At 45.3% G+C, this 21,174-nt stretch overlaps 1 protein-coding gene and 2 pseudogenes across 5 annotated transcripts; 2 read left to right on the top strand and 1 right to left on the bottom strand.

The window, feature by feature from the left end:
- The first annotated feature begins 5,551 nt into the window (after window positions 1-5,551).
- Window positions 5,552-9,384, top strand: LOC139581917 (DNA polymerase alpha subunit B-like; annotated as a pseudogene).
- A 188-nt stretch (window positions 9,385-9,572) lies between these two features.
- LOC139581618 (zinc finger protein ubi-d4-like) lies at window positions 9,573-14,517 on the top strand. Of its 5 annotated transcripts, none has more exons than XM_071411572.1 (10): window positions 9,573-9,668; window positions 10,387-10,547; window positions 10,628-10,735; window positions 10,854-11,047; window positions 11,187-11,364; window positions 11,472-11,606; window positions 11,932-12,063; window positions 12,385-12,497; window positions 12,582-12,663; window positions 12,776-14,517. In XM_071411572.1, exons 1-10 carry the CDS (start codon window positions 9,643-9,645, stop codon window positions 12,862-12,864), a joined length of 1,218 nt encoding a protein of 405 aa, XP_071267673.1. In that variant the 5' UTR covers window positions 9,573-9,642; the 3' UTR covers window positions 12,865-14,517. The 5 variants fall into 5 exon arrangements, with proteins under 5 accessions (XP_071267673.1, XP_071267670.1, XP_071267674.1 ...); XM_071411573.1 differs by having other exon boundaries at window positions 9,584-9,668; window positions 10,857-11,047; XM_071411569.1 differs by having other exon boundaries at window positions 12,385-12,663.
- On the bottom strand, window positions 13,756-20,721 carry LOC139581916 (sodium/potassium/calcium exchanger 3-like; annotated as a pseudogene).
- Window positions 20,722-21,174: the final 453 nt, after the last annotated feature.

Genomic DNA, 21,174 nt, shown 5'->3' with positions numbered 1-21,174 from the left:
GACTACTGGTCAACTGCACAGGTATTTACACGTCTAAATTACCTAGAAGCTTTAAGAAATAATTAAAAAACATGAGGTTAGACCCTGGTGCTCAGGAGTTCCAGTGGAAGAAGTCCAACCCGGTGGGTTCTGAATGACAAAGGGTATGAATAGCTTAGACACATGGTAGTACTTATATTGCACAGAAGGTTGAGATAAGCTGGTCCTGTTTTGTCTGATCTGGGGTCACACACATACAATCAACTCACAACTATTCCTGCGGCTTTGTGCATAGGCTCTTTAGTATATGTTCCAAGTCAAATCAAATTGTATTAGTCACATGCGCCGAAATCAACAGGTGTAGACCTTACAGTGAAATGCTTACTTACGAGCCCCTAACCAACAGTGCAGTTTCAAAAAATATGGACAAGAATAAGAGATAAAAGTATTAAGTAATTAAAGCGCAGCGGTACAAAATAACAATATATACAGGGGGGTGCCAGTACAGAGTCAATGTGCGGGGGCACCGGTTAGTTGAGGTAGTATGTACATGTAGGTAGAGTTAATTAACGTGACTAGATGACATAGATGACGACAGAGAGTGGCAGTGGTGTGGAGAGGGCGGGGGGGGGTGCAATGCAAATAATCTGGGTAGCCATTTGACTAGATGTTCAGGAGTCTTATGGCTTGGTGGTAGAAGCTGTTTATAAGCCTCTTGGACCTCATACCCTTTAATGTGTCTTGGCTTTCTGTCAGTTTGCCAACTGTGTTCATCTTCCCCTCTAATGGATTTTTTTTCAGAGTTCTGGCAGAGACTGGACCCCTCTGCCTCCCCCTCCCCCTGACCCAGAGGAACTGTGTGCTTTCACCGAAATCTACAGCCCTTTCCACTTCCTTCTCTCCCTCCAGGTGGGTAAACTACAGTACCCACCAGGCTCAGCCAAACATACACCCTGTTGGTTAGTAAGTCAGTTGACAATAGACAAGAGATTATCTCCACAAAATAGTGTACTGCGCTATTTTAATTTCAGCCAACACACAGCACAGTGGACAAACTCAAATAACACCTTTTGGGAAGGTGTTACACTGAGTGGGGTATGTGACTCTGTGTCCTTTATTCTCCAGATCAGTGAGGTGAAACTGGACAGGTGTAAGGTACGGTGAAACTGGACAGGTGTAAGGTACGGTGAAACTGGACAGGTGTAAGGTACGGTGAAACTGGACAGGTGTAAGGTACGGTGAAACTGGGCAGGTGTAAGATACGGTGAAACTGGACAAGTGTAAGGTACGGTGAAACTGGACAGGGGTAAGGTACGGTGAAACTGGACAGGCGTAAGGTACGGTGAAACTGGACAGGTGTAAGGTACGGTGAAACTGGGCAGGTGTAAGATACGGTGAAACTGGACAAGTGTAAGGTACGGTGAAACTGGACAGGGGTAAGGTACGGTGAAACTGGACAGGCGTAAGGTACGGTGAAACTGGACAGGTGTAAGGTACGGTGAAACAGGACAGGTTTAAGATACGGTGAAACTGGACAGGTGTAAGATACGGTGAAACTGGACAGGTGTGAGATACGGTGAAACTGGACAGGTGTAAGGTACGGTGAAACTGGACAGGTGTAAGGTACGGTGAAACTGGGCAGGTGTAAGATACGGTGAAACTGGGCAGGTGTAAGATACGGTGAAACTGGACAAGTGTAAGGTACGGTGAAACTGGACAGGGGTAAGGTACGGTGAAACTGGACAGGCGTAAGGTACGGTGAAACTGGACAGGCGTAAGGTACGGTGAAACTGGACAGGCGTAAGGTACGGTGAAACTGGACAGGTGTAAGGTACGGTGAAACTGGACAGGTGTAAGGTACGGTGAAACTGGACAGGTGTAAGGTACGGTGAAACTGGACAGGTGTAAGGTACGGTGAAACTGGACAGGTGTAAGGTACGGTGAAACTGGGCAGGTGTAAGGTACGGTGAAACTGGACAAGTGTAAGGTACGGTGAAACTGGACAGGGGTAAGGTACGGTGAAACTGGACAGGGGTAAGGTACGGTGAAACTGGACAGGGGTAAGGTACGGTGAAACTGGACAGGTGTAAGGTACGGTGAAACTGGGCAGGTGTAAGATACGGTGAAACTGGACAAGTGTAAGGTACGGTGAAACTGGACAGGGGTAAGGTACGGTGAAACTGGACAGGTGTAAGGTACGGTGAAACTGGACAGGTGTAAGGTACGGTGAAACTGGACAGGTGTGAGATACGGTGAAACTGGACAGGGGTAAGGTACGGTGAAACTGGACAGGGGTAAGGTACGGTGAAACTGGACAGGGGTAAGGTACGGTGAAACTGGACAGGGGTAAGATACGGTGAAACTGGACAGGTGTAAGATACGGTGAAACTGGACAGGTGTGAGGTACGGTGAAACTGGGCAGGTGTGAGGTACGGTGAAACTGGGCAGGTGTAAGGTACGGTGAAACTGGGCAGGTGTAAGGTACGGTGAAACTGGACAGGTGTAAGGTACGGTGAAACTGGACAGGTGTAAGGTACGGTGAAACTGGACAGGTGTAAGGTACGGTGAAACTGGACAGGTGTCAGATACGGTGAAACTGGACAGGTGTAAGGTGTGGTCACACACAGAAGGCTTCTTGCACATACTGAGTCTGACTAACGCAGGGGTGAAAATTCACCTCAAAATGAAATTGGAAGGAGAAACATACCAGAGAATTTTTTGGTATATTCTCATTCTATTATTACTGCCACTGAATATATTTCATGTGTGTGCATTGTGGAATAATATGATGTTATTCGTGTGTTTTACTCTGGTTTTTCTTAGTGGGAAGGCAGAGAGACTCGCCCTGAAGGACCAGACTGTGACCGTGGATGTTCCTCCTTCTATCATGCGGTCAGTATTACTCCAATGCCTCTTGTCATCGTGTAGGTTGGAGAGAGTTTACCTCTATCATTCACACTGCATCATATTGTAATTATGTGTGCGTGGCTGTATGTGTTGGTCCTGCAGGCCTCCCATGTCATTGGGAGCAGGCCCGTGGTGCCAGCGAGACCATCCTGTGTTAGGAGGTGGGTTGCCTCTACTTATCCTGCCTGAGGCCATGGAGAGAGGCCTGTATGGGGAGCTGAACCTCCTACCAGTCACAGTTCTCACCCCCTGTGTATTGCAGTACTCCAACCTGGCAACCAGAGTCACACGCATACAGATATCCTTTATCAGTCACATCACACACACTCACACTCACACACATATCATATCCCCTTGCTTTGGGGGCTAGTTGTTTAGAAAAAAACATTTGAAAGATGTCTGACTAGTGACAGTAGACCCTTATTCCTACTGAACCATCAGTCTTTAATCCCAGTGGTACGTGGTGCGTTACAGCCCCGTAACTTCCCCCTGCTGGGGCCCTCAGCCTTCCTACAGCGTAAAACGTATCCTGATACACAGGTTAAACACCCACTCCTTGCAGTGAGGGATTGAGTCATATGGGGCATTAACCACATTTCCATAATTTAGCATTGAGTAGGCGTGACTATGCAAAGAGGTGGATGTCATCAATTATCATCAATATTTATCATTATCATCAATATTTAGAAATGTTTACATTCTGAAATGCCATCCACTGAACACGGCTTGTTATGTATTATAATGTTCAGACCAGAGCCTTGCTGACAAACTAATTTAGTGTGTGATGATGCTAACAATCCATCTGCTAATTTCAAACAGTCATTCTTTCAACACTATCTTGCCATTAACATTACCTTGCTACCACCTCTCAACAGATCCCCTCTGCAGTGACACTGTGTACAGTATAGACAGAGCACAGTGTCAGGAACCTGAGCCAGAATGGATCCCCGCTGTGGATCAGACCCTCTCTCTGTTCCTGTTCCTCCAGCACAGTGACCAATTTCTCTCCAGCTCTCTGACTTCATGGGTGAGGAAATAAACTCAACAAAAGCTCTGCTTTAGTTACCCTGACTGAAGAATCTGTGGTTCACTCAACAATAAAAATGAGTGTGTCTTACCACATGCTTGACTCAAAGTCTCAACACAATATGATTTAACATGCAGTTACAGCTCACTGTGCTCAAGAGATAGGAAGCAGACCACAGTCAAACTCCTGTTGAGCAAATTGTGATTCATTGAGACTTCCTGAGTAACACCCACTGGAGTTAGAAGAGGTGGCTATATTGCTGTTTACTCAAAGACCACAATTATAAAGATCAAATCAGATTGTATTAATCACATGCGCCGAATACAACAGGTGTAGACCTTACCGTGAAATGCTCACTCACAATGCTCACAAATGCTTACTCACAAGCCCACAAACCAACAATGCAGTTCAAGAAATAGAGTTATGAAAATATTTACTAACTAAACGACAGTAAAAAATTTAATAAAAAGTAACACAATAAAATAACAATAACGAGGTTATATGCAGTACAGGGGGTACCGGTACTGAGTCAGTATGTGCGGGTACAGGTCAGTCGAGGTCATTTGTATATGTAGGTAGGGGTAAAGTGACTATGCATAGATAATAAACAGTGAGTAGCAGCAGTGTAAAAACAAAGGGGGGATTTCAATGTAAATAGTCCGGGTGGCCATTTGATTAATTGTTCAGCAGTCTTATGTCTTGGGGGTAAAAGCTGTTAAGGAGCCTTTTGGACCTAGACTTGGTGCTCCGGTGCCGCTTGCCGTGCGGTAGCAGAGAGAACAGTCTATGACTTGGGTGACTGGAGTCTTTGACAATTTTTAGGCCTTCCTCAGACACCGCCTAGTATATAGGTCCTGGATGGCAGGAAGCTTGGCCCCAGTGATGTACTGGGCCGTACGCACTACCCTCTGTAGCACCTTATGGTCGAATGTCAAGCAGTTGCCATACCAGGCGGTGATGCAACTGGTCAGGATGCTCTTGATGTTGCAGCTCGGGGGACCCATGCCAAATCTTTTCAGTCTCCTGAGGGGAAAAGGTGTTGTCGTGCCCTCTTCACGACTGTCTTGGTGTGTTTGGACCATGATAGTTCGTTGGAGATGTGGACACCAAGGAACTTGAAACTCTCAACCCGCTCCACTACAGCCCCGTCAATGTTAATGAGGGCCTGTTCGGCCAGCCTTTTCCTGTAGTCCACGATCAGCTCCTTTTTCTTGCTCACATTGAGGGAGAGGTTGTTGTCCTGACAGCACACTGCCAGGTCCCTGACCTCCTCCCTATAGGCTGTCTCATCGTTGTCAGTGATCAGGCCTACCAGTGTTGTTGTCAGCAAACTTAATGATGGTGTTGGAGTCGTGCTTGGCCACGCAGTCGTGGGTGAACAGGGAGTACAGGAGCGGACTAGGCACGCACCCCTGAAGGGCCCCCGTGTTGAAGATCAGCGTGGCAGATGTGTTGTTGCCTACCCTTACCACCCAGGGGCCGCCTGTCAGGAAGTCCAGGATCCAGTTGCAGAGGGAGGTGTTTAGTCCCAGGGTCCTTACTTTAGTGATGAGCTTTGTGGGCACTATGGTGTTGAACGCTGAGCTGTAGTCAATGAATAGCATTTTCACATAGGTGTTCCTTTTGTCCAGGTGGGAAATGGCAGTGTGGGGTGCGATTGAGATTGCATCATCTGTGGATCTGTTGGGGCGGTATGTATATTGGAGAGGGTCTTTGGTTTCTGGGAGAATGGTGTTGATGTGAGCCATTTATAATATGATATGTTGTGTTATCATGATAAGTAGCCACGCCTAACACTATGGCTGTGTTACTTCTGTGATATATTCCAGATTGTACAGGAGATGAGTTGAGCTCAGTATTATAAATACCCTTGTAGCCGTGGAAATGGTATGTGAGCATATGATTTACTAGTCCTATGTTTACCACTGTGTTCCTTAGGCGGACACACTCACCGGCAGCAGACCTTCCAAGAACTATGCAAGTGGGAAGGAAATCTGAACATGTTGACGTTTCCATTCTCTTGTATAATAACAGACAATTTATTGTATTTGTTTAGTATTGTGATATTTATGAATTATAAAATAAATATGTATTTTTATATGATATGAATGCAAATTAAAACTGGAAGACACACCGAGACATTGTTTTTGCCAGTGATTTATTTATTTTATGGATTAAACCATTAAGCACCACTATCAAAGGAAACAGTAGACAGCCGTGTACTCAGAGAGTACTCACTCTTCCCTGGACAGGTGGTCGCCATGGAGGGAGTGAATACCTCAGGGAGGAAGTTGGTAGCATCTAAACTCTGAGGTCAGAGGGATTCCTCTAAAACATCTTTGTTCGATTTACTGGATCCTGATCAAGCCTATTCCAGGACTAAAAGCATGTTTGACTGAGATTCTCAAGCTGACCGGTATGACTTCATGGAGATTCTCAAGCTGACCGGTATGACTTCATGGAGATTCTCAAGCTGACCGGTATGGCTTCATGGAGATTCTCAAGCTGACCGGTATGACTTCATGGAGATTCGCAAGCTGACCGGTATGGCTTCATGGAGATTCTCAAGCTGACCGGTATGGCTTCATGGAGATTCTCAAGCTGACCGGTAGGACTTCATGGAGATTCTCAAGCTGACCGGTATGACTTCATGGAGATTCTCAAGCTGACCGGTATGATTTCATGGAGATTCTCAAGCTAACCGATATGACTTCATGGAGATTCTCAAGCTGACCGGTATGACTTCATGGAGATTCTCAAGCTGACCGGTATGACTTCATGGAGATTCTCAAGCTGACCGGTATGACTTCATGGAGATTCTCAAGCTAACCGGTATGACTTCATGGAGATTCTCAAGCTAACCGATATGACTTCATGGAGATTCTCAAGCTGACCGGTATGACTTCATGGAGATTCTCAAGCTGACCGATATGACTTCATGGAGATTCTCAAGTTGACCGGTATGACTTCATGGAGATTCTCAAGCTGACCGGTATGACTTCATGGAGATTCTCAAGCTGACCGGTATGACTTCATGGAGATTCTCAAGCTGACCGGTATGACTTCATGGAGATTCTCAAGTTGACCGGTATGGCTTCATGGAGATTCTCAAGCTGACCGGTAGGACTTCATGGAGATTCTCAAGCTAACCGGTATGACTTCATGGAGATTCTCAAGCTAACCGGTATGACTTCATGGAGATTCTCAAGTTAACCGATATGACTTCATGGAGATTCTCAAGCTGATCGTTATGACTTCATGGAGATTCTCAAGCTGATCGTTATGACTTCATGGAGATTCTCAAGCTAACCGATATGACTTCATGGAGATTCTCAAGCTGACCGATATGACTTCATGGAGATGCTCAAGACACCCTTTCCTTACATCCCCTCTGATGGCCTGACCTTTGACCCCCTGGTGGACGTCATCGTCGGGGACCTCCCCGATGTCTGCATACTGGTCAGTAGAATTTACCTCTCTTCATGAGGTAACACACACACACGCTTGCTCTCTGACTGAAGTTTGTATGTTTGTCCCTCACATCTCCTCTCTAACCCACAGCTGGGACCCTTTGTGGACTCCAAACATGAGCAGATAGAGGTACCTTTTCCTTCTCTCTTGGTTACTGACTCTATAGTTAGTTTTACATATCTAGGATGTTGACTTGCATTTTATATCAGAAGTTGATTGTTTTTTCTTTCTTTCTTTGCATGTGACAGAAATCTCTGTTGACCAAGATGTTTGATGCCATCTTCTCCAGATGTGTAGGGAGCATCGTGAAAGGCACCGAAGGGTAAATATGACTTTATATTAACCTATCCACTACACACACTGCCTCATTTTACACCCTACATACCGACATCATTAGCTCAAATGCTTCCCTTGCTGTTGTAAACATAGTTCTACTTCCTCCTCAGAGTTGGATGTCGGTTTGTATTTGTTCCCCCCGAGAGAGATGTCCACCATCACTTCATTTACCCACAACCCCCTTTCACCCTGCCGGGCCTCCGCAAGGACGATGCAAAGGTGAAGTGGCCAACTTGATGTCATTTGGAACTGAGACACCTGCGGTCACTCAGAAAATATAATGTATTATCATACAGGAAAAGAGAACTTAATTTGTAGAAAAACGGGCATGCCCTCGCTCAATAACGTGTTACATCGTTTTTTCCTTGGCTCTTCAGCGTGTGACCCTGGTGCCTGACACCTGCACCCTGCTCATTGAGGGCGTGACCCTTGGCCTGACCTCTACAGACATCCTGTCCTACATGGGAGCAGAGGAGATCAGCTGGTGAGTACATGTGTGTTCTGCTCCAAACCTCTACACTCTTTCTCTTTGGTGTTCCTAGATTCATGTTGCTTACCATGAGTGCTCTTTCAATCAAAGTAATTATAAGGTGATACTGTTCTGTGTCGCTGGTTCGGACAGATTCTCACGCATCTTGAAACATATGCTGACCCGGAGAAAGTGAGTGAGCACATGGACAGAGGGGTCTAAGCAATTGATTTTATTTGACCATTTAAAAACTCAATAAAACCACAAATGTGGACACAATGCATAAAACAATGTCTAGGAAAATACCAAGTTAAACATATTTTCATTGTGTTCAAAAACATCAAACATGTTACACATTAGCAGCTGAAAGCTGAATTGTAGTAAACGTCACTTGGCCAAAATAATGGGGGGAGAGTGTTTAGCTTGAAGGGCATAGATTCAACCCACTACTATCCTGTGTCCACACAGCAATTATTTCACTTCCTGACTATTGTTCTTAGACTTGTTGAATGAAAAAATAACTAATTTCTTCCCTGTTCTGTGTGTAATTATATAGCTACTACCCCCTGTAACCGCCTGTGGAGGAGGTGAACATGGACTATGAGATGTTCCAGAACCATGGCCAGATGCCCCTCAGTCATGATGTGCTCATCGTCTCCTCCGAGCTGCGCTTATTCATTAAGGTGAACAACATGGCTGGTTCACACAGTGGAAACTTACTCGGCCTCTCTCTCTCTTTCCCTCTCTCCATCTTTCTCTCTTCCTCTTTCTATCTCTCTCTTCCTCCCTCTCTCTCTGACACACACATTTACAATGAAGCTTAAAAAACGTGTATGTCTTTTTCACAGGATGTGATTGGCTGCGTATGTGTCAATCCTGGATGCCTGACCAAGGGCCAGGTGGGAGGGACTTACGGCAGGCTGCTCATCCAGAGGAGCTCCACATCGATAGATGGGAAGAGAGTCTGTCACTGTGATGCCAGCCAAGTGGTCAAGATCTAACCTGAATTAAAGACTGACTGGAGATTGATTCCTCTCCCTACCTCTAATATCCTCTTATTATCTATTGTACAACAACTATTAATGTAGCTAGCTGCTTACGGTAATTTCATTGGATAATTTGCTCAGTCCTGTATGTGCTTGTTATCCTACCGAATTACTATTTATTTTACAGTGTAGTTTTCCTGAGACATGTTGGGCACTTCAATGATTATCAGTCATACATTCTGATTCTCACACACTTCTTGTCAATAAATAATTATTTCTCAATCTGCTTATTGTGTTGTATTTATTTTCAGCTGACATTGTTCAACCAGTGATTTTTCTACTGCAATTTGCTCAAGTTTACATGAGAATACTCAAAAGGACCTTTGTTTTGATAAACTGGAAATGGATCTTGAACCAAGCTACACGCGCAGGCGCAGTGGACATTTTGACGACTGCACTGAGCAAACATGGCGGCGGCCGTAGATAGTGTTGTGTAAGTTGTCCTTAATTTTTTGGACGAGTAGGGGCATGTGACACTTTCAGAGATGTAGGCCCCGACGTAGGAGTTGACAATGTATTGGAAATGATGGAGAAAATTACTATTTCCCCCCTAGTTGACTTTACAGCAAAGCGTTGTCTACACGTAGGTAGCCAACTAGCTATGGCTATTGTTTCTCTTTGCTAACTAGCTAGCAAGTTTAGCTAGCTTATATTAGACAACAATGCTTCAGTTGAAAACGATTGTCCTTTGTTAACGTACTGTAAACTGTTTCAGTACAAGATTGAAATGTATAAACGGTCGGCAGATTATGGTGTTTAAATTGCACCTAACGTTAACTAATAGCTACGTAGCTAGCTTTATAAATAGGCCCATCGTTCACTGAGACCAGCGCAGCTACCTTGCCAACAATTCAAGTGCACCCTGTCTGCGGTTCTGCATTGTGTACCTACCGTCTCTGTATTGTTCGCTACAGCAGCCAAGTGTTTTCGTACATTTGCTCGTAACTTTTCCAACATCGTTAATCAGACTCTGTGGAATACACATAGTGGTTTGATTGTTGTAAAACTGTAGCTAGGTATTATCCTGTAATATTACAGGGAACGGAGTGGTCCTGTACAACAATACAGGATTATTCATTTTGAAGTGGTTAGATTAACCACCTTGATCATTTCTAGTCTAACATTAGTGTGATTGTGCTTTCTTGTTTCAGGCTCGGTGAGCAGTACTATAAGGATGCTATGGAACAGTGCCACAGCTATAATGCTCGTTTGTGTGCTGAGAGGAGCATCCTTATGCCTTTCATCGACTCTCAGACGGGTGTTGCTCAAAGCAACTGCTACATCTGGATGGAGAAGAGACACAGGAGTGCAGGTCTGTAGCGAAGACACACGTGCTCACACATTCACTCTCCCAAAAGCACACTTTAATTATGAACTTTTTTTTTTGATCAGGCATGGCTCCTGGGCAGCTGTATAGCTATCCATCTCGACGCTGGAGGAAGAAACGACGGTCCCACCCTCCCGAGGACCCCCGTTTGGCCTTCCCCCCTGTCAAAGCAGGTACAATTCCTCCTCATATGGCTTTTTATTGGTTCTTCTTTATGTGTTTATGGGAATAGTGTGGCCCATTGGTCTTCTGCCTCCTCGGTATTGAATAAGCCTCTATCTCTCTGTGTAGCAGAGCTGGAGCTGGGTCTGAAACGGGATGCCGTGGGAGCGGTGGACGGCAGCAGCCTGGAGGCTTTGCTGAAGGGGGAGCCCCTGGAGAGGAGGGGCCCGCCGGACCCCCGGGCCCCGGAAGACAACCCAGCCACACCTGAACCTGTGGCTGCCATGGTCTCCAGCCACACCTCCTCTGGACGCATCCGCAAGGTTAGATGGGGCCTCTGACCTCAGAGATCAATGCACATTTTACAAACCAGACTCCTAATACTCTGTACAAAAAGGTTTGAGTTTCTCCCAGTAGTCTGTCAGTGCACCAATATTATCTCAAACTCTACTCTCCTTTCAGAGGGTTCTGGACCACGATGACTACCTGGATGATCTGGATGATGAGGACTTTGAGGATGAGACCCCCAAGAGACGAGGGAAGGGCAAGTCCAAGGGTCGTGGAGTGGGAAATGGAAAGAAGAAAATGGAGGCAGCCGCTGCAGCCTTGGAGGAGCAGGACAAACCATACGCCTGTGACAGTGAGTATACATTTATTTGATGTAAATTCTGGTGCGTGTATGCGTGATGCAAATCCAGTTGTTGATGTGTGTGATGACTTACACCATGATGCTGTATGTGTTTGCAGTCTGTGGGAAGCGCTACAAGAACCGTCCGGGCCTGAGCTACCACTACACACACTCTCATCTGGCGGAGGAAGAGGGGGAAGACAGAGAGGAGATAGAGTCCCCCCCCCCCCGGCGCCAGCCTGAGGTGCACAAGAGTGAGTCACTGTTTGGAGTGATAGCCACTGGAATCACCGTCTACTATAGAGCTGGTCGTTTCTATTATAGATGGAGAATCACTCCTGCTTATCTCATGATACCAGACCTGGGTCAAATTCATGTCTTAATAGTTGAGGTGCGCTTCATTTACAGCAATGGAATAGTCCCAAAAGTGTATACCCAAAGCTAAATGAAGTGCACCTCAAGAGTGAGTCAAACTATTGCAAAGTTAAAGAGTCACTCTACTCTGGTTTCAGAGGGATATCATTATTCTAGGGCAGTGTCAGTGTATTGTCTATCTCTCTGTCTCCTCTCTTATTCCAGCCCCTAAGAAAGGCCCTAACGGTCTGGCCCTGCCCAACGACTACTGCGACTTCTGTCTGGGAGACTCCGCCCACAACCAGAAGACCGGCCAGTCAGAGGAGCTGGTGTCCTGCTCAGACTGCGGACGCTCTGGTACGAACCTCCCACCCATGTCCCGCATTTTTATTAAAGGGATAGTTCAGGCAAAATCTATTTAACCTGACTTGTGTCTGAAGGCCCATAGTGACAGAGTCCACAATAATCCATTATTTATTTTTGCCACAGCCAGGTGTTAGCATTGTCAAAATTCATAAATGTAAACAGCCAAACTGATGTTAGCAATGCTGCACTGTTAGCAATACTAGACTATAATGTAGTCCTCTGGCTCTGTTTGTGTTCTGTTGATGTATTTAAACCTTTATTTAGCCCGGTTGGTAAGTCATTGAGAACAGACCTGTGTCTGTCTCCCTTCAGGTCACCCGTCCTGCCTGCAGTTCACAGATGTGATGATGGCAGCTGTGAAGACGTACCGCTGGCAGTGTATTGAGTGCAAGTGCTGCAACGTCTGTGGTACCTCAGAGAACGACGTGAGTGCTGCTCCACCTTTGCCTTTTCATACTTCTCTTTCTCTTTGTCTCCTCACACACTGCTTCTGTTTCTCTGTCTGTCAGGACCAGCTGCTGTTCTGTGATGACTGTGATCGAGGATACCACATGTACTGCCTCAACCCTCCTATGACTGAGCCCCCAGAAGGTATGTCACAGTCTAACCACAACTCCTGCTTGACTTCAATGAAGCCCACATGTATTATGTTGATGTTGTACTGGTGAGTTTAAACTCTCCTTTTCTCTGTGTGTGTTTCCAGGTAGTTGGAGTTGTCACCTTTGCCTGGTGCTGCTTAAGGACAAGGCATCCATATACAAGCAGCAGAGCCCCACCACAGAGGATGAATAGGGGTTAGTTATTAGTATCTTTGGGGCCACCCCAGAGTAACCCACCCTGCCCTCAGCCAGGGGTCCCCACCATACCACCCCACACAACGACAGTAAGCCCTCACACCCTGGTCCACACCCCTTCAATGACCAGGAGCTAGGGTCTGGGTCTGATTGGGGACTGGAAAGGAGGGAGTCCTCTCACCACAACCCTGTCGGCAAGCCCCACCCCTTCCCATCTCTCCTCCTATCATGGCTGTTATCTCCCCATGACTGTTACACACTCTGCAGAGACTACCATTACCACTGTCTCTACAGAGTTCATGTTAGAAAGAAAGGATTAGCACCTCACGCTAACTATTCCCCAACTCCCCCCCTCTCCTTTATATGGTGTGGACTGCTAAGACAGGCAGTGTGCTTAATTTGTTGCCAAATTATCTATTTTTACTTGTTCAAAAAATAACCAAGTGTATTGATTTATGGATTTCAAAATATGATCACGTGGTTGAGGGATATTAATAGTAGACTTTTGTAGTGAAGTTTTGTCTGTGTACTTCTTTTGGATGTTTTTAAAAACATTTATCTCAAAGGTTTTCCTGCAACAACAAAAAAAACGAAGGAACCTCTGGCACCAAGGTCCATATGCTGTGTCCCAAATGACACTCTATTCGCTACATTGTGCACTTCTTTTGACCAGGGTCCAATAGGGTGCCTTTTGGGAGGCAACCATAGTCATTCTATTGTGACTGAATCACATCCTACTGCTGGTCTGATTTTAAATCTAACATTATTGAACATTTGTCAGCTATCATCTTTAAGGTTTTTGTAGCTGTTCATATCTGTGCCACAATGAGCGAGGCACATTGCATGCAGACTTGCACATGTACTTGAGTTCGAATGCACACACACACAATTCTTTAGACTTTGATTTATTATATTTTTACATCACTTGATATTCCATGGGTTCGGGGATTTTTTTCTAGTAGAATTTTGTAAAGTACCGGTATATACTAACGACGTCAATGGAAAACAATCATATAACACAATGTCAGTACTGTATGACCTTTTGTATTTGTTTTAAGTGTCATTTAGGTTGATTTTCTTTTGTGATATCATGTTAATGATCTCCATAATGAGTATTTATGGTAAATAATGTATTTTTATTTACTTTTTTTTGTATTGAAACTGCTTTTGCCCTATTAAAATGTCAATGTATCTGCTAACAAACATGTATTGGAAAACGTGTCTTAGGGAAGTGGACATATAGGCAATCCCCAAGCTTCTGTTCATACTTCAGCAATTGGCACCTCCAAAACTTACAAGAAACTCAGGGAGGGGTACATTTTGGCTAAATTATGTAAGCTGCAAAAGGGATTATTGCACAGACTGGTATTTCACTCAACACTCATTCTCTTAAAACTGGATGCTCCGAAGTATTTACAGCAATGAAAACAGTGCAATCAGTCCAACCGTGAGTGAATATAACATGCTAAACACTACATACATGAAGAGTGATACTACAAACATACAATGATGTATGGTTACCGCTGTGGCACTCCTAAAAGCAATACAATAGTGGGTCTTAAAGGTCCAATGCAGATGTTTTTACCTCAATCAAATTATAACAATTAAGTACCTTACTGTGATTGTTTTAAATTAAAATGGTCAAAAAGAGGTTTGTAACTCTCTTATTGGTCTAACTAATCTACTGCCTGGTGATGTCGACATGGAAGGCCAAAACTCCAGCCCACCGAAACAGGCTGAAATCTCAGAAGGTCTTTTCAAACCGCTCTTACACTAAAAGGGCATTATCATTGTTTTCACAATTTCACAGTGTTATTCCATCCTCATAGTGTGGAAATATATATAAAACATATTTTTGACTTCACTGGGCCATTAGTACTTTCACACTAAAGAATATGATTCCTCATTGTCATTACGTAACTGTAAACTGTAGATAGATTCAATACATTATAAATTCATTGTGTGAAGTGCATGTTCTCAAATAGTAATCTTGGAATATCACATTTTTCTGTATAAAACTATGTAAAAGATCCAGTTTGCAATGTGTATCAAATATCAAATGTGAGGTTTCCCAACAATATAACTGTTCATAACTATGTCTCAGAAATGCAAATGAGCCCTAAATACCCGTACACATACAACTGGTCAACAAGTGAAAATTTCACGTCAAATAGTATCATAATCATACTAAAATGTGTTGGAACCTTGCCTACAGTCGCTGGAAGCCGACTGAGCAGAGTAGGAAGATGTTATAGAGCATCATTAAACAGAGACCCAGTCTGCGGTCCAACCACCAACGGTTCAGATGAACACTCAGGACCTGCAGAGAAGTGAGAGGAGAAAGTACTCTATAATGTTTGACTTTGTCCTAAAAAATACGCAATGATACTCACAGTGAGAAACACTGAACCCAACAGCAGAATGACTGAATACACCAGGCCTTTACTGTTGATGAACACCTGCCAACCATAAAAACACTCAATCTTTGCATCTGGGAACCTCAAGGGTAAAACATCTAGCAGCTTTTTGGTTTGTCAACCAGAACCATACAGAAATGAATCAACACCAAAAAATATGTCCCTACCTCTGATCCGTAGTCGACCACAAGAGTCCGCAGGAACCAAGGAAACCCAAGTCCCAGAAGCACGTCAATGGAGTTAGAGACTGCCATGTCCCCCATACCTACAAAACAAACACACACAATAGTCAAAAGAAGGCATACAGTTAGAGACAGGCATGTTCTTCATACCGTACAAAACAAACAAAAAGGCTAACGTCACAACACACACAGACCGATTAGAATTCCGGTACCTTGTCGTGCGACGATGGGGCTGGCCATATAGTCTGGTACGCTGGTGCCAGCTGCCAGGAAGGTGATGCCCATCACCCCCTCAGGAATGCCCAGCGTCAAACTGATAATGGTCACCTGGAAGGGCATTAGGTGACATAGGAGATTATGTGTTATGTGATGTGTGATGTGTGTTGTGTGTAGGAACGTGTGTGTGTTTTTATTTTTGAGCTTGTGTATGTGTGCTCTGTAGTCATACCATCCAGACCATGAGGTAGGAGAAGAATGCGATCCAGAGTGTGGAGGCCAGAAAGGTCAGGAGGTACCAGCAGCTCCAGCGAGGCAGGACACAGTTGGGTATGGTGCAGCAGAGCAGCAGGCACAAAGGCCATGACACCAGGCAGCGCACAAGCTCACAGTGCCCTCCTGAGGACAGAGGGAGCAGCAACTTGGTTTTCCAGTCATCAATCAATCAAGTGCAACAGTAGTCCCAAAGAGCTTTACAGTAACCTGACCTCAACCTACAAAGAGCTTTACAGTAACCTGACCTCAACCTACAAAGAGCTTTACAGTAACCTGACCTCAACCTACAAAGAGCAAGAAGCAGCAGCAAGGAACCAGACTTTATCATCAGAATAAGTAAGGTAACACTCACCTGGCACTATGAAGGGACTGAAAGGGACCACCTCTTCTTCCTCCAGCTCCTCCTCTTCCTCCTATTTGGGCTGTAACCCCCCTGTATTCCCCTCCGGTCCCCCATCCCTGTCTCGGTCCCCCTCCGGTGGCTGCCTCTCACTGTCCCCCGCCCCACCGCTCTCTATTCCCCATGTGGCACCATCTCCCCCCTCCTCCCCCACCCCACCATGCTCCTGGCCCCGAGCATGGATCAACCTCTGTCTCTGTGTGAGTGAGAAGGTAAGAGACAAATTTTATACGTTTTACAGTTTTTATCTGTTAGAGTAGGAGTATGTCACAACTCGAGCATGGCGCAGGAGAACATCCAACAGCACAATGTTGGCATTCAGCATTCAGCCAGAACAGAGCAACAGGGATGATACAAGCATAGTGTCTGTGTTTTGTAATCATGCATCCAGCAAAGGCTAAGGCATGGGGGTGTAAGGGAACATGCAATGTATGTGTGAGTGTTTTCTCTTCTATTATAACCATGCATCTTTCCATGCTAAGTTGTGGACACATACCGCTGTGTGTGTGGTGTGTACCTCAGTGATGACCACTCGTCCTGCCATGCGGAGGCGTGTGTAGGGGGGGAAATGTGGGGTGATCAGGAGATGGAGGCTTGCCTCAGAGAAGCTCAGCTGGTGAGGCTGCAGACACATCAACGCATCCACCATCACTACTGCAGAGTCCTGCCCTGCACACGAGTCTGGGAGCGGGAGTGAGGAGGAGAGATGGAGGAGGAGGAGAGAGGTAGGGAGAAGGAGAGAGGGAGGGAAAGGAGACAGGGAGGAGGAGGAGAGATTGAGTAGGAGAAGAGAGGGAGGAGAAGGAGAGAGGGAGGGAAAGGGAGACGGAGAGGAGGATAGATGGAGTAGGAGAAGAGAGGGAGGAGGAGGAGGAGAAGGAGGAGGAGGAAGAGAAGGTGGAGGAGGGCGGATGGAGAGCAAACATTTTCAGTTGAAAGAGCTACTGTATGTCTGATCCAATAGGAATATGTTCCAATCGATTGAAAAAAATCTGAAGCAATGTGGATACAAGTGTGTGCATACACACACACACACACACACACACACACACACACACACACACACACACACACACACACACACACACACACACACACACACACACACACACACACACACACACACACACACACACAAACAGACACAAACACAAACACAAACACAACCAGTGTCAACTGCGGTGGTCCGTCTCAGGGTACTGAAACAGGGCTGACCCCCTCGACCACAGTGCCTTTCCACCCAGCCTGACAGGGATCTGTTGAACCTACACACAGACACAACACACAGTATCACAACCAACATCTGTCATGGATAGATACTGTACCTTGCTTGTGCTTATAAAAATGTTGGGGCTCCCGAGTGTTGCAGCGGTCTAAGGCACTGCATCTCAGTGCAAGAGGCGTTACTACAGTCCCTGGTTCGAATCCAGGCTGTATCACATCCGGACGTGATTGGGAGTCCCATAGAGCGGCACACAATTGGCCCAGCGTTGTCCAGGTTTGGCCGGGGTAGGCTGTCATTGTAAATAACAATTAGTTCCTAACTGACTTGCCTAGTTAAATAAAGGTTCAATAAATAAATATTTTCAAAATAAGAGGGCGCACTGAACAAACCGCAAACTATAAGACACACAGGCAAAGTAGTCAGTTACTCACTTCATGATGATAATGTAGACTAGATACATGGAGATCAGTCTGATGGTCTCCCACCTACAACACAGAAACACTGTTTAAAAGCACAACCTGTATGTATCACTGAGTTATAAACATGTAGAGAACCCAGTCTTGTTAATGGTCCAGTGTCCTTACCAAATCACTTTGTCATCATAGATCACCACAATCAGCATCAGTATAGACAGGATGTAGTAGAGAGTATCACGGAGCAGCGGCCACCAGCTCAGAAAGATGGGCTGCGAGAGAACACAACATACTGATTAACAACACCTATCTAAATCCTGCCATATTGCTTTCACCTGTTTCAAATAAGGTGAGTTACCTGTCCGGCGAAGATCCCACAGATGCCGATGATGACGAGGATGTTGAAGACAGCCGATCCCACGATGGTGCCTACCCCCAGGTCACCTTTAGTGATGAAGACACCTGGGAGGACAAGAGGAGGATAACACCAATGCATATTGAGCCAATCAGTCCAATCGGTACTCATTTGCAGGCCACTTTTAGTGACCTGGGCCATGTTCAGTATGAAAACGTTCTGGAACTTAGCAGATAGAAATGCCATGACTAGAGCTGACGTGATTGTTATTCTATATACCAGAGAGGTATGTTTGTTCTACATCATACATTTCTATCTGAACATTGGCCAAAGATTTGTCCTGCCCAGGATCAAAGATGTAGAATACTGACCAATCAAGGAGGTGAAGAGCTCAGGAGCGGAGCTTCCAGCTGCCATGAACGTTGCCCCGGCAACATACTCACTAAGTTGAAGATTCTAGAAGAGAGGTTAAGGAGGATTTGTAATTTTAAAAACTGCAATCAGTGAAGCGGCAATCAAAAAATAATGAGGGAAACAAACCACAGGTTGGCATTTATTGGGATGACTCATGTACTGGGCACAGCAATGCAGAGTGGTCAGTAGCTGGCACAACCACAAATTCATACAATCTAATTTTAAACCTAACCTTAACCACACTGCTAACACTAATGTCTCACCCTCACCTTAAATTAAGAAAAAATTTAATAATTATTCAATCATGACTTTTTACCATATAGCCAATTATGACTTTGCAGCTGGCCCATCTAGCAGAAACCGCTCAGTTCTGCCTCCAAGACAAGACTCATGACAATAAACGTCAACCTGCAAAGAAACCAACAGAAGTGGAAAGGATTCTTTATTGTCACCTCTGATATCTTCTCCAGTGATGGAACGAAATAGACATCACAGACTATAGCCAGGGCATAGAACATGTAGACCGCCTAGGAAACACAGGAGGAGAAACAGTTTGTCTGTGGACTGAGTTGGATGACGTAGAGATTGTTGGGGTACTGTTACAGTAGAAGGGTGTACTACGACAGCAGTGTTGAACAAGGTAGTAGGCTACATAGAGATCCTGTTAAATGACTATATATGTATTCTAATTCCTAATGACATGGTAGGCCACTCACACAGACTACATGGAGAAGAACTGCTCCTTTTCCCCTCTGCTCTGGAGAGAAGACATCTGCTGGAAACTTGTGGATTGCTGAGAGTGAGGGGAGAGAGATTGAGTGTGTTTTCTGAAGAAGGGATCCAACCAAGGGAATAAGATACATTCAGTTGGTTGCACTCAAAAACTTTAGCAGTGTTTAACATCATCTCCTAGCAACAGGCCCACAGCTCCTGGTTTAAATGGACTCTTTGGAACATATGTCACTGTCACATGACTCAGCAGCTGTGCTGTGGAGGAGAACACAACAACAGAAAGCACAACCTACCGCAGACCCCTTGGCCTCGAGCCTATGCTCACTCACATAGGCCTACTGCACATTTGCACGCACCCTGAACACGCATACACGCTACACACACACTCACTCAAGCAAGCACACACACAAACACACACATACACACCAGACGTGACAAGAGCAGGCACTAACAACAGGGGTATTGCGTCTATAGGAAGGCACTTCAAAAAGCTCAAAATACTGCTGCCAGTTTTAGAATGTAGCATTTAGTTGCCTAGCAACGCGGACCTCAAAGGGGTATTACTGCGGGTTTAGGCATCTGTCTGAACCCCTTTAAAGACATGATGACTGACAGAGGAATTGACAGATAGGCTAGAGACACTGGATGAGTGAGTGGGAAGCAAAAAGAGAGAGCAGGGACGGGAGGAGTAATGCACAGGTAAAAAGACAAGACACCAAAGATCCAAGAGCACAGGGACACAGGAACAAAAACACTAGCGCACCAGCTCTGGGCATTGTAGAAGTGTAGAAAGTGCGGTTCTCCTCTTCTCTCTCCTGCATTAGTTCTCTCTTAGACCAGGGGAAGTCACCAACAACATCCCTGGGGATGGGAGTCTGTCAGCATAGAGCAGCATAAATTATTTCCTAAAAGGAAAAATTATTAAATATTATCAGCTTACAACAAGAAATCACATTGTTTTCATAATATTATTGCAAGGTCATTTAATAATTAAACAGGTGTGATGATTGACTAAACCACTAGTATTTTATGTATGAATTAAATGAATAACGGGACTCCCATTGGTATGAATAAACCCTGGGGGAAAAGCGCCTGTTACGTCTAGGAGGTGCACGAGCCAGGTGGCAGTGATGATCCCGACACCACAGACACAGAGCCGCCAGAAAAGCCGCATGCGCTTGGGTCTCACCGCCGCCTTCATCTCGCCGCTGTTCCCTCTGCTCATATCTCGATCACCATAGCAGCGTCGGTTCTCCGGTTGATATCTGATGTTGCATGAACAACATCAGATTGAATGTTGTTCATGCACTCTCAGGGAAAGCTAGTTCTTTACGTGCAGCCATATATTTGTATTGTCAGCCTCATCATCCCTGCACTCATTATTTCCCACTCTCTTTTGCCAGAAGCTCAGCATCTTCCGCTGGCATCTCTGACACTTCCTCCACGGAACCGAGAGGCAAGAGGGGCTTTTTGCTAAAGCATTCCAGTCTTGCACACAATAGCCTATCGTTTTAAGCGTCACGTCGTCGCAAGTCTGTACTGCTTCCAGAATCTCCCATTCCTATCATCTCTCCTTCGCGCCCAGTCTGTTCGTGTTTTCGAGGCTCCGTCACGAGGGGTGTTTACCGTGCGTTCTTGGTGCCACCATCAGTGAGCGCGCCAATTGGGTGGGGCACAC

This window comes from Salvelinus alpinus, chromosome 7, assembly GCF_045679555.1.
Source record: "Salvelinus alpinus chromosome 7, SLU_Salpinus.1, whole genome shotgun sequence".
In the NCBI taxonomy this organism is placed as follows: domain Eukaryota; kingdom Metazoa; phylum Chordata; class Actinopteri; order Salmoniformes; family Salmonidae; genus Salvelinus; species Salvelinus alpinus.
The sequence above is the reverse complement of the archived record's forward strand: the minus strand, read 5'-3'. Positions and strand labels throughout refer to the sequence as shown.